Source organism: Mchenga conophoros, linkage group LG20 (assembly GCF_057382185.1).
Source record: "Mchenga conophoros isolate Kocher_MC1m ecotype Shallow Benthic linkage group LG20, M_conophoros_male_GT1.1, whole genome shotgun sequence".
NCBI classification, from domain to species: domain Eukaryota; kingdom Metazoa; phylum Chordata; class Actinopteri; order Cichliformes; family Cichlidae; genus Mchenga; species Mchenga conophoros.
In genome coordinates this window covers 8,651,751-8,663,664 of record NC_140545.1, presented here as the reverse complement: position 1 = coordinate 8,663,664, position 11,914 = coordinate 8,651,751, and the positions used below count along the sequence as shown (strand labels likewise).

General features: G+C 39.6%; 1 protein-coding gene across 2 annotated transcripts in view; it reads left to right on the top strand.

Moving 5' to 3' along the window:
• The first annotated feature begins 2,761 nt into the window (after positions 1 to 2,761).
• The window catches only part of impdh2 (IMP (inosine 5'-monophosphate) dehydrogenase 2), a 20,772-nt gene continuing 11,619 nt past the window's right edge, over positions 2,762 to 11,914 (top strand). For both annotated transcript variants that reach the window (XM_085261069.1, XM_085261068.1), the window contains exons 1-9: positions 2,762 to 3,259; positions 4,873 to 4,921; positions 7,346 to 7,447; positions 7,536 to 7,610; positions 7,866 to 8,072; positions 8,168 to 8,255; positions 10,465 to 10,664; positions 11,032 to 11,122; positions 11,434 to 11,529. In XM_085261069.1, coding sequence (XP_085117195.1) covers positions 3,162 to 3,259; positions 4,873 to 4,921; positions 7,346 to 7,447; positions 7,536 to 7,610; positions 7,866 to 8,072; positions 8,168 to 8,255; positions 10,465 to 10,664; positions 11,032 to 11,122; positions 11,434 to 11,529 — 1,006 coding nt within the window. In that variant the 5' untranslated portion in view covers positions 2,762 to 3,161. The remainder of the gene's footprint in view (positions 3,260 to 4,872; positions 4,922 to 7,345; positions 7,448 to 7,535; positions 7,611 to 7,865; positions 8,073 to 8,167; positions 8,256 to 10,464; positions 10,665 to 11,031; positions 11,123 to 11,433; positions 11,530 to 11,914) is intronic.

Sequence of the window (11,914 nt, the reverse complement as noted above, 5' to 3'; positions counted from 1 at the left end):
AGCGGAAGAAGATGGATGGATAAAGGAGAAAATATGATTGAGTTAATGATCCATCCTTAACAAGAAGTTGCACTCTGATTTCTAAAAACAAACAAATAAAACATCTGAAATGGATAAATACACTTTGTTTTTATAGACACTGCCAGCATATGGTGTCTTACTGGAAGAAGGCAACTGCCATCAGGGTGTACACTGCAAGCAAGACTTGTTTGTGGTCAGCCACAATGTTGATGTGTGGGGTACGTGTCAACAGTTCGATGAATCCAATCCACTGACCTTTTTACCTCATAGCTATCATCAAGGTTATTTGTGTTACAGTAGCACTCCTGTGGGCCTGGAACGTTTTAGTACCTGCTTCCAAAACAGTAGGAACCTCCTAGTCACTTGCTGCCTATTATATCTCACCCTGGGGTGACACAGCAACCAGGTAATGTTACCTCACCTGCCAGTGATTTCAGTGACATGATTGATCTATATAGGACTTAAGATCTAAAATTTTTTTTTCCCTCACACTGTGCTGTCAATGTGAATTAGAGGAGTCTCGTACACAGCAGGGGATGGCTGTAACTCTGAAGGTAGAGGATAATCTGCTAACAGGAAGTTTTGATCGACTAATGGTGGTTCAATCCCTAGCTCCTCCAGTCTTCGTATCAAATATCTTGGGCAAGATCCTAACCCTAAGTTGCTCTCTGATGCATCCGTCAGAGTATTAATGTGTGTGAGAATGTTAGATAGAAAGCACTTAGGCATACAAAAAACAATGCTGATGAACGGGTGCATGAGGCGTGTTGTATGAAGCACTTTGAGTGCGCTCAGAGAGTAGAAAAGCGCTATATAAGAACAAGTCCATTTACCAGAGGTCATTCCTACACCTGCAGTGTGTCATTATTTTGTTTCCAACACAGTCATACTGGTAATAAAACAAAAAAAACAACAAAAACCTTTTTAAGGTTCAAAGGTTTTCTGTATTGGTATATTTAAAAAAAATAAAAAATAATTCTGATAAATGCAACCTCAGGTAAACTAATCTTCTAATTATTAGGAAAAATACAGAAGGTAAGAAGGAGTTTGGCGTCCCCAGGACATGGACACCTTGCAGTCATTGAGTCAACAATTGCCTCCTCTGTATACCAAAGTATTCTAGTGTAGGATGTGAGGTTAGACACACATCAGTGAGAATACAAAGTGCAGCAAACATTCAGTCCATTAACACAAAAACAAATAATGCTGCTAAACAAAAGCTTCAGCTGAGACTGTAGCAGGATCTTGTAACATGACTGATCACAAGCACAGCAGCTAATCTACAACAGACTGACTGACAAAATAATCAAGGTGCCTCATCTGAAGCCTCTTGACTGCACTGCTGTAGCTGGACCTACAGAGAGATATGCATGAACTAATGCTACCAACTCTCAATGAACTGAATCAACTCTGTAAAAAAAAGTAGGCCAAAATTCCTCCACAACAATGTGAGAGAGACTAATAAACCCATAAAGAGAATGAATGCTTCAAGTTTATGGCTGCCAAAGCTTCTATGAGCTACTGAATCCTAGCATGCACTCTTTCACACACTGCTGAAGTTGTTTTTAACTCAAACGATTTTATTTTTGTCCTGATACATAAAACTTGACAATTAAAAAATGTTTTGAAAGAGTCTTTCAATGAAGACATACACGTTTTGTTAATAAATATACATATAAACAGGATTAAAATTATATATTCACAATCACTGTAATTTTTCGGGCACTGCATTGTTGACACAGTGCAGAAACCCTACTCTGACATTATCAGATTGGCACCTTGTTAAGTGCAAGGCCCACAGCGTCTGCTACAGCCTAAAATAGATAAGTGTAGTAGTGGGCAAAGATGATATCCACTGCCCCGCTTGACCTTGCATGTGTCCTGGTTTCATATTTACACAGTAACATAGCTTGTATAGGAGGAAGAGGGAACCCTCAAGTGTTTACTTGGAGCAGGCACATTTTTCACTTTACAACAGTGTGTGGGGCTGATGATTGAGCTCAGATTAGCTGAGATTCATTTAGCTTTATGAAATTCATCAATTTTGTCCACTATACCAGTGCAGCTTACAGTAAGATAAGAAGATTTGGAGATCAAGTTAATTTTAAAACCCCAGTCATTTATAGACTACTAACTGACCAGCAAGCTCGTTGTATGAGCTGTCAACTTGACGAATAAACTTACCAGATTAAAGAATACATTTTGTTACTATTGTAATAATTTAAAATATGTAACCACCATAGGTTACAACTTGTAGTCTAAGCATTTATTTTAACATGTCCTTCCTTAGCAACTCTTGTTGCCACCTGGAACTTTTAAAAGGTGCTCAGAATACCTGGGGACTCTTTTGGTTTGAACACCTTCGGGGAAAAAAAAGGTTGGGAAAGACGCTACCGCATTTAATGTGTCACTCGTTAACTTGTAAACTCCAGCCTTGTTAGACACCATTACATTTAAATAATATGAATTGAAATAATTATTTTCTGTTGGGATAACCTTGCCATACTATGTTTCATCTCCCAGTGTACCCTGTAGGCAACAAACTAGAAACACAACAGAAATCAGTGCAGCTGGATTTAAGCAGCATTGGAGCCCTAAAAATGTCAAAAATCTGTGTGTTATCTTCAAAGGGTCTACAAGTCACCAGTATGAGAGTAAATACAACTTTGTATGAATACTGAAGAGGAGCTTCATTAAATTCTACAGCAATGAAATAATATATATGAGGGGGCGGATCTTCCGGATGTGACGGCAGTGTCGGAAACGCTGTCAGACGGGAGTGATGCACGTGCTGGAGTTAGCTGCAGAGAGAACATGAGCACTTGTCTGTTGAGGTTGAAGAGGCTCGAAAAAGCAGCGAATATCTCTCACGGTGCCGTTTTCTGGTCCTCTTCTTTTCATTAGCACATGCTCAGGCTGCTAAGAGGGCGCACGGAGGAGCCTGACGACGCACTGAAGGGTAACTGAACGAGGAGGAGAGCAGCTCGCGCGGCGCGAAAGAGGAAAGTTGTCGGTGTCTGAGCCGGTGCGGCTTGAGAGAGTGTTTTTGTGTTTCTGTATGCGCACCTCGGCAGCTTGTTAGGGTGATTTATTTACAGTCGAAGGCTGATAAGAGGACTGGTGAAGGCTGTTTGGACAGCATGGCGGACTACCTGATCAGCGGGCAAACCGGTTACGTCCCCGATGACGGGCTGACGGGACAGCAGCTGTTCAACGGAGGAGACGGACTCACATACAAGTAAGGACCTTATCTCTATACCTGTATCCCTGGTAAGCAGGCCAAGTTGGGCTACTTAAGTTTGTACGTAAGTGGTTCATGTTTCTCAAGACATTCTACTAATATTATGAAGCGAAAATCAGGGTGTTACTTAATTGTTGCATTTATTATCGTGTAATAGGTGCATTATTGCTAGGGCTTACTTTTAGCTCAACGGGGATAGCGCCCCCTCAAAAAAGAGAGGATCCTACATTTCCCAGAATGCAGTCAGTTTCAAGAACAAGAATTTGTTTTGTGTGCCTGTGTTTTGCGTTGTTAATGGTTTTATTTTTGTTTGTTTTGTTTTCAAGCAAATCTAGTGGCATTTAAATATGAACTCGCTGTTTAAATTTCGCGCCTTTTGAAAATCTGCCTTGTACGCAGGATTGAACGTTTCACGGTGAATCCACTGCCTCTGTGTAACTGTGCAGCTGTATGTATTAGCAGGGAAATCCCAGCAAAATTGTTCAGTGAGGTTTTGAAAGTCTCTATAAATTTTAATTGTTTTCACTTCATAAATCGGGCATTGTGCGTCAAAGGATCACTGGTGCCCTTCACAGCTAATAATACTGGACCAATCTGAGTTGAAGCCTATTGGAAATTAGAGGGGTGAACAGTCCTTCGGTGCACACACTTGCCCTAAATTTAGGCTCTGGCTCATGCAGTCCTGTGTTGTTAAGCTGGATCCTGTGGACCCTGGCTATATTTAGAACGTCGGCCCGGTAGTCCTCTGCACAACAAAACTGTTTATTCTTTAATGAAATTGCTTTTTACTCAGCAGGGAAAACTAAGAATCTGATTCACTGATTATCAAATCATCCACAAGATGACTCTGAAACTTTTCAGCTTTTTCTACCCCCCCCCCCCCCCCAAAAAAAAATAAAAATAAAATCTGAATGTAATTATTTCTGACAACCAACCAGTGACCAAGCAATCCAAAATCCAATGATGAATTAAAACAATTTTTAAGCAATTAAAGATTTCAAAACTGTTATATATTACAAACAAAATAAAAGGAAAGCAAACAAATTGTGTTTTAGTGTTTCTTCTTTTTTTTCTAAATGGGTAAGAAAATAAAGCTGTATCAGCGAATCCTTTGACCCACTGGAACCCCAGGTTTAATCGATTTTAAATGCTGTTCATGCATAATAAAGTGCTGTGGCTTAATGACACACATTTTCTCAGGTCGCATGGATGAACATGCTTTCATACCCTTAGTCTGTTTCTGGGCCTCTTTGCCTCTACTCTGCTCCATGTATGCAGTCTTGTGAACATGACACTCACTGATGATCCCCGTCCAAGAAATTCATGTTATGTCCAATTTGCAGTTGCATAAGATGTGTTCTTTTCTCAAATGCCATAACTATTTCTGAGCTTAAAAATCACCTGCTCAATATTTAACCTGTCATGTTCACTATTTACAAAAAATACTTACAATTACAATTAGTGTATTATTCCTTTTAACTCTTGGAGTGAAGCCAGTTTAGTCAGACATCGGGGGTTAAAGTGTTTGACATCTCAAAGGAAGCTTCAGAACTGTAGGCTGAAAAGATCTAAACTTTCTTTTACTTTAACTGTTTTTGTTTCTCCCCCAGTGACTTCCTGATTCTGCCAGGCTACATTGACTTCACTGCTGATCAAGTGGTGAGTTGAGTCGACAGACGAATAATTGCCAACATGCAAAATCTGGTTAAAGCTGATGTTGTAGTATTATACTAATCCAAGCTGGATAATGTTCAGGGTGGGAGCATATGAGGTGAGAGTGAGGATTATGAGCTGTGTGCCTCCCATCTCTAATGTTATCTCACAGTGCTTCCATAAATTGCACAGTTTGTTTTCACTTTAAAGAGACTGTAACTTTTTCTAAATGCTGTCACTGTGACGTTCAGGGGATACCAACTAACTACAAAACTGGCAAACCGAGGTGGGGGCACACCTATCTAATGTTTACTAACTTTAGCCTTCATGAGCTGCTGGTCATACCAGACCAAGTAAGGTTGTAGCAGAGAAACGCCTGTGTTTATTGCTCTTGAATGTTGTGCTCTGAGAAATGTCACCAAAGGCTGCACCAGCATAAACCCATACAGCACCGTGGCTCACAAGGTTAAAGGCGTCGGGGGGGGGGGGCAGGAAATCTAATAGTGTGTTTGATTGAAATGACCATTTCTCTAAGGTGGTTAAGTTACTTCTACTTCTTTTTATCTTATTACTTCTACTTTTTGTCCTTCTCTCTGTAAACACAATAACTTGTAGAAGTATCGAATGAGTTCTTAGCAGAGGTGTAGAGTGGGGTCATGTTATTAGCTTAGTCATTGTCTTAATGATTTGTTGGTTGAAAATTGACAAAAAGCCTTATAACTTAGAAACTATGATTCTTACAAGTGTGGTGTGTATTCTTAACATATAGCAAGTACATTATAAAGATTTAAATTATGTCACATTTGTCCTTTGACTTCTCCTTCTAGGTCAATAGATTGATCTGAAGGTCTAGAGCTACATAAAATGGCAGGCAACATTTTGTCGACTTGGGATATTTTTGAGTACAGTGATTCATTTTTTTTGTAGAGTACAATAACAGGTTATAACTGTTTTAATACAAAACAATTAGAATACATGTGCAGCATTCCTGAATACATTTTTCTTTTTTAAGCAAAAACTCATGATCTAAAGCTTTTAATTTGCTCTTTATTATTGAACAGTTAAACTAATTTTACCAAACCGTACAATGAATGTTACAGATGTACTATAGTCACATAAAAACACAATTATTCTCAAAAGTAGGTGAAGTATATTAAAATGGGTTTCAACAGTGCAAAAACCAAAAGCATGCACTTTGCACTTGTTTTTACTGTACTACACACTCCAGTACGTTGAAAAAGAACAAAGGAGAAAAATGAATACATAGAACACACAATTCTAGTCCCAAAGTAAATACTGGCTAGAGAGTGAGCTGCCTTGGTGGAGGTTTGCGCTCTTGGAGTCTGTCTTGTTCATCTTAGACTTAGTTCATGCAACATCATAACCACATTTGTGTCAGAGCTGCAGTTTCCTTTTGTTATTGACATAGAAAGCAACAGTCTGACCAAATATATGTGTAACTTGGTTAATATGCATCCTTTTTACAATGCACATTTAAACAGTAGCTCTGAACTATTTTCTTTTCTCTTTTTTTTCTTTTTTCAGCTAGTTTTGGTGTGTTCATGTTTGGACTGGACTGTTGTAACGAAGGAATTTCTTCTATGGTGATTTTAGGTGGCTCAGCATGTTGAGATATGCTGTATAAGCATTCCTTATGTTCTTTTAGTTTTAGGGTGACTGATGCATTGCTCTTGCATTTCACTGAGCAAGCATTTACTAGGACTGTTAGAGTTTGGAGGCCTACGGTCAACATGACCCCACAAAACAGGTTTTTGGGCATAATTCAAGAGTTTTGCACAAATGTCTATTAAAATAAAAGTAAGTAATGGACAATGTATTTCAAAAAGGATAAAAGTCACTTGCATCTCTCATGTGGCTTTAATTGAAACTGAGCATTTAGTCCACTTTGTCAAAAATAGTTTGTATCAGAAGATTAAAAAAAATATTGTCTGTCACCATGAGAACATGTTAAATTTACTCCACAGTCACTCAGATTAAAAACAGTATGTTGTGTCCTACTGACATATACTATTGAAGCATAGCTGTAAGTAGAAGTACTTCTCTCAGCTGGAAAACAGTCAGATGGTGGTGAAACACCTCAGACGACATGATTGTCCTGTAAGTTGAAAGAAATGTCAGTGCCATTCATAAATCTGTTTAGTTGCCTTTCTTCGCTCCAAATATTTAACTATCTAAACACACACAGTCTAAAAACTCTGTGTCACTCTAAAAACATGTCTAAAAACATGACATGTTTTGTGCTGGTATGTTGTAACAAACTGATACATAGTGTCAAGTGTTTTAATGTCCAAAAAAATGTGACGTTGTAATGTCACAGCCATTAAACTGAAACTGGTTAAATATTTCCACCTCTGCTTACCCCACTGTGTGAGGCTTGAAAGGTTAAACTGAGTGTTTCTGTGTATGTAGGACCTGACATCGGCGCTCACCAAACAAATCACCATGAAGACCCCCTTCGTCTCCTCTCCTATGGACACTGTCACTGAAGCCAACATGGCCATCGCTATGGCAGTGAGTATAACAACCAAAGGCATTTATTGTTCTGTCATCACATCTGGCCATCCTCAGGCACACACGCATGTGTTATTTCTTCTTGCAGCTAACAGGTGGTATAGGCTTCATTCACCACAACTGCACTCCAGAGTTCCAGGCTAATGAAGTTCGCAAAGTCAAGGTAGTGATTCTGTGTTCAGTCTGTCTCTTGTCTTTTTTATGCATGTTTATTTTCATCTTTCTTAACTCGTGTCTTTTTTGTGTGCATGTGTAGAGCAGTGTATTTGTCTGCTTCCCAGCTTATAGAGTATAGGCAATGATTCCTTTATGTTCCTTTCACCGCTCCTTTTTTTTTTTTTTGCTCAATCTTTATTTTTCCACATCCCCATCCTGTTTTTTCCCCCTCCTCATTTCCTTCCTCCCCTTCCTTCTCCAGCGATATGAGCAGGGCTTCATCACAGATCCTGTGGTGATGAGCCCCAACGAGCGAGTAAGGGATGTCTTCCAGGCCAAGGCACGCCATGGGTTCTGTGGCATCCCTGTCACAGATAACGGCAAAATGGGCGGCAAGTTGGTGGGCATCATCTCATCCAGAGACATCGATTTTCTGAAGGTGGAGGACCACGACCTTCCACTGAGTGAGGTGGGCATGCAAAAAATTGGTTTGATCTTGAAATTTACATCTCAAAATGCTATAGAGACACTTTCTTAGAAACCTTTGTAATATTTTTCTCACAGGTGATGACAAAGCGAGATGATCTGGTGGTTGCCCCCGCTGGGGTGACTCTGAAAGAAGCCAATGAAATCCTCCAGAGGAGTAAGAAAGGTGTGTAGGTTGTTTCGTGTAAGACCTGATAATATGATGATTAAGTTGGGCCAGTTGATCAGATTTTGTCCTTGATCATAATTTTGGCTTTCCACAATTGCGGGAACATGATTGACTGTTAATGTGAATGTGTGCCCTGCTGGTTGAACACAAAGCAGTCCCTAAATCACTGCCTGACGGTGTGCCAGCACATACCAGTCACAGCTGTTTCCTGCATGCTGCAGCTTAAAGTTTCCTGGATGTACTCTGAATGAGAAACAGTACAAAGACAGATAAACAACAGATATCAAACAGTCAAAACAAATAGCAAAAGTCTGGCACAGCAAAAGGCAAAGAGGTTGTTATTCTAAACAGATCTTCATCCATTGTTTGGAAATACTTTAGATTTAGTGCGATCTGCAAAGCAACAAACTAACTTCTTCAACCACCTGAAAACACTTCACTAACTGTTAGGGCTGGGCAATATCATACCGTTCACGGTAATACCGGTGTAATGTTGGGCAATGATAAGAAAATGAAATATCGCGATAGAATATGGGTAAAACGTGCATGTGCAGTGCCTTTGATTTCATACGCACATGGCGGAAAAAGCATGGCGGCGACGGAGAATGAGAAGGGCGAAAGCGGATCGTTGAATGAAACAGATGAACCAGAATTGGTTTGTAAAAATGCTGCAACTTCAGTGGTGTGGAATTGGTTTAGCTTTCATCCGTCAGATACACAACAAAGCACTATTTTTGGTAGAGCATGCTAGCGGGCTGTCGTTATTACTGTGGGTTTTTTTTGTTTTTGGGTTTTGTTTTTTGTTTTTAAAATACGGCACACTTAAAATCAATTCTTTGATTTTTGATTTTTTTTATTAGATTTTTTTTTTGCATTAATAAAGTTGTGGAGTTGTAAAGTATTTTGTCTAGTGTCAATTATATCGTCAGTTATATCGTTATCGCAAATTTTCACATGTATATGGTGATAAATAATTTTGGTCATATCGTCCTGCTCTACTAACTGTGGTAAAATGACTTCATGAAGGCAGAGGGGGGGGGGAAAATGCATTGTCTAAGCTAACACTGGATGATTCACGTTATCCAGTGTCAGTGCAGACATCCATAAAAGGTGAACCTGAGGAGTCCATCAGCACATCTATCCGGGTTACAAAGACTCACTGAAATCACCAATACAACTGCATTGTCTAGTCAGTGTAGGGGACAAAAGATATGTTATCCCCTCATGCAATTATTTTCTCAATGTGGGATAGAGCTGCACTGTAAACAAACTGTGGAAGGGGGAACAAATGGGATCTCACAGCCACTGTGTTCTGCTAGAGCTCCACCGATATATCAGCTGGCTGATAGATGAAATTGTAAAAACTAAAAAACAACTTTCCGCCATGTTAATGTTGATGTTGCACTGTTTGTCCACCAGAGGGCACTTTGTAACGTCCTTGTTGGGGGCACCTAAGAACAAGCTGATCTAAGCAGAATTTTGCAGAGTGTAAATGAGTAACCCATGACTTGTAGTGACAGTAAAACAAGACCATTGTTAAACTGCTTTGTCATTATTTTCTCAGTAAGGATAAACTATGATCATAACTACACATAATAATTGTTATGGGAATCAGTTTCATGTGTCTGAAAGGGGAAAAACAAAATCAGCCAATGTTGGATTTTTAAACCGCCAAATATAGAGTAGAAATATTGTTATTGCTCTTAAAAATCTTGTATCTGTTGGGCTCTCTTTGCTAAATTTTATTCACATATGTCATGCTGGTACAGTGAGTAGAATGAGACTATTTTGTCTTTAGGTGAGATGGATAAACGTCTTATTGTTTTGCAAAGATTTTTAATAGGAATATAATGCAGTGTAAAAGTGACAGCAGTATTCTGTTTTTTGTGTAAAGTTTATAAAATGATTTATTTTTCTTCCAAGAGATGCCATGACTTTAGTTGATGAGGATCAGTTTTATTTTTCTGTAATGATTTGTACATTAGTTGGAATGTAGCACAACACTGTTGTGTTGATGTTAAAGCAGTGCTCTGTTTACATTACAGTGCAATAAAAGTTTTTGGCGCAAAAATCTGAATAATCGTGATCATAATTTTGGCTATTATCACGAAGCCCTATGATGGGGAAAAATGTACCAAGGAACAGGGTAAGCTGCTTCTAAGTGCACAGCATGAGCATGCTTTCATGCCTTTGGTTCCTCCTGCAGGTAAATTGCCCATAGTGAATGAAGAGGGGTCCCTGGTATCCATCATCGCTCGCACAGACTTGAAGAAGAACAGAGACTTCCCCTTAGCTTCCAAAGATTCTCGGAAACAGCTGCTGTGTGGTGCAGCCATCGGCACACACGATGACGACAAGTACCGACTGGACCTGTTGGTGCAGAGCGGAGTGGATGCGGTTGTACTAGTAAGGACTTCTAATGTGCTTTTTAAAGGCATGGAATGTTTCAGGTGCAGAGTTTGGGGGTAAATTAAGTCGTGTTGAAACTGGGGACGGGGCTTAAACTGGGACCAATTTTTGGTTTTGTCATGCAAGTAAGAGACCTGCCTTGGTCTACTGACAAATATTTAACTAAAACCACTTAATGAAACAGTGTGCATAACCATGGAATCTGAAAAGAAAAAGCAGTCGCTTGGATGAAGGACAGAGTAGACCTGCCAATTATTGTTTAGAATACACAGTTTTTTGTTGTTAAGGGGTTATCTTCAATCTGGGTGAGTCTTCATGTCTTTGAATGGGAAGATCATGTTATGTTTCATCTCTCTACCTCCAGGACTCCTCTCAGGGCAACTCGATCTTCCAGATCAATATGATCAAATATATTAAAGAAAAGTACCCCAACCTGCAGGTCATCGGTGGCAATGGTAACTTCACTTTACACACACTAATATTTTCATATGTAAAGTATTCAGAGAAAGTATTTTCTAAAAAGAAAGTGTTCACTATAGAATGGATGCTGTTTTCTATGTATGCACTTGTCAGAATGGTCCATGATAAAGGCGTATCGTGCAAAGGGGGAGCGACACATCCTACATTTGTTCACAGCCAGTGGGCTTGAGTGTTGAACATTCATGTCTTTGATTGTATTTGCTGCTCATTGATCTGTTGCTTGTGGTGAAAATTACTGTTTGTTTGTTTTTTTTCCCCCCTCTGTGTCTCACCCGGTCTGTGGCAGTCGTGACTGCAGCTCAGGCCAAGAATCTGATTGATGCAGGAGTGGATGCACTGAGAGTGGGGATGGGCAGCGGCTCCATCTGCATCACGCAGGAAGGTGAGTGACTGAAGGCAAAACTGTACAGACAACAGGCACATCACTTCCTGCTTCCTTTTATAAAACGGCTCTAAACCAGTCTGAAGCCTTTGATCTGTATGGTGTAGCAGCTTCTGCTACAAAATGGCAGCAGTAAAGTTCTTCTGCAGCAATAAACAGTACTTAAAGTCTGCTTTGCTTGTTGAATCCTAAAGCACGGACCAAACCAAGAATGGAAACCTAAACTTTCACCCTGTGTAGTATATCGTATTGAAGGACAATTAATTCTGTATTTTTGTGTACTTTATGAGATTCCTGATGGAAACGTGAGCATTTCCAGTTGCTTAGTTTGACAATTTGTTGCATTCAGGGGTAACTGTTGTTGACAGTTCTGACCCTTTCTACT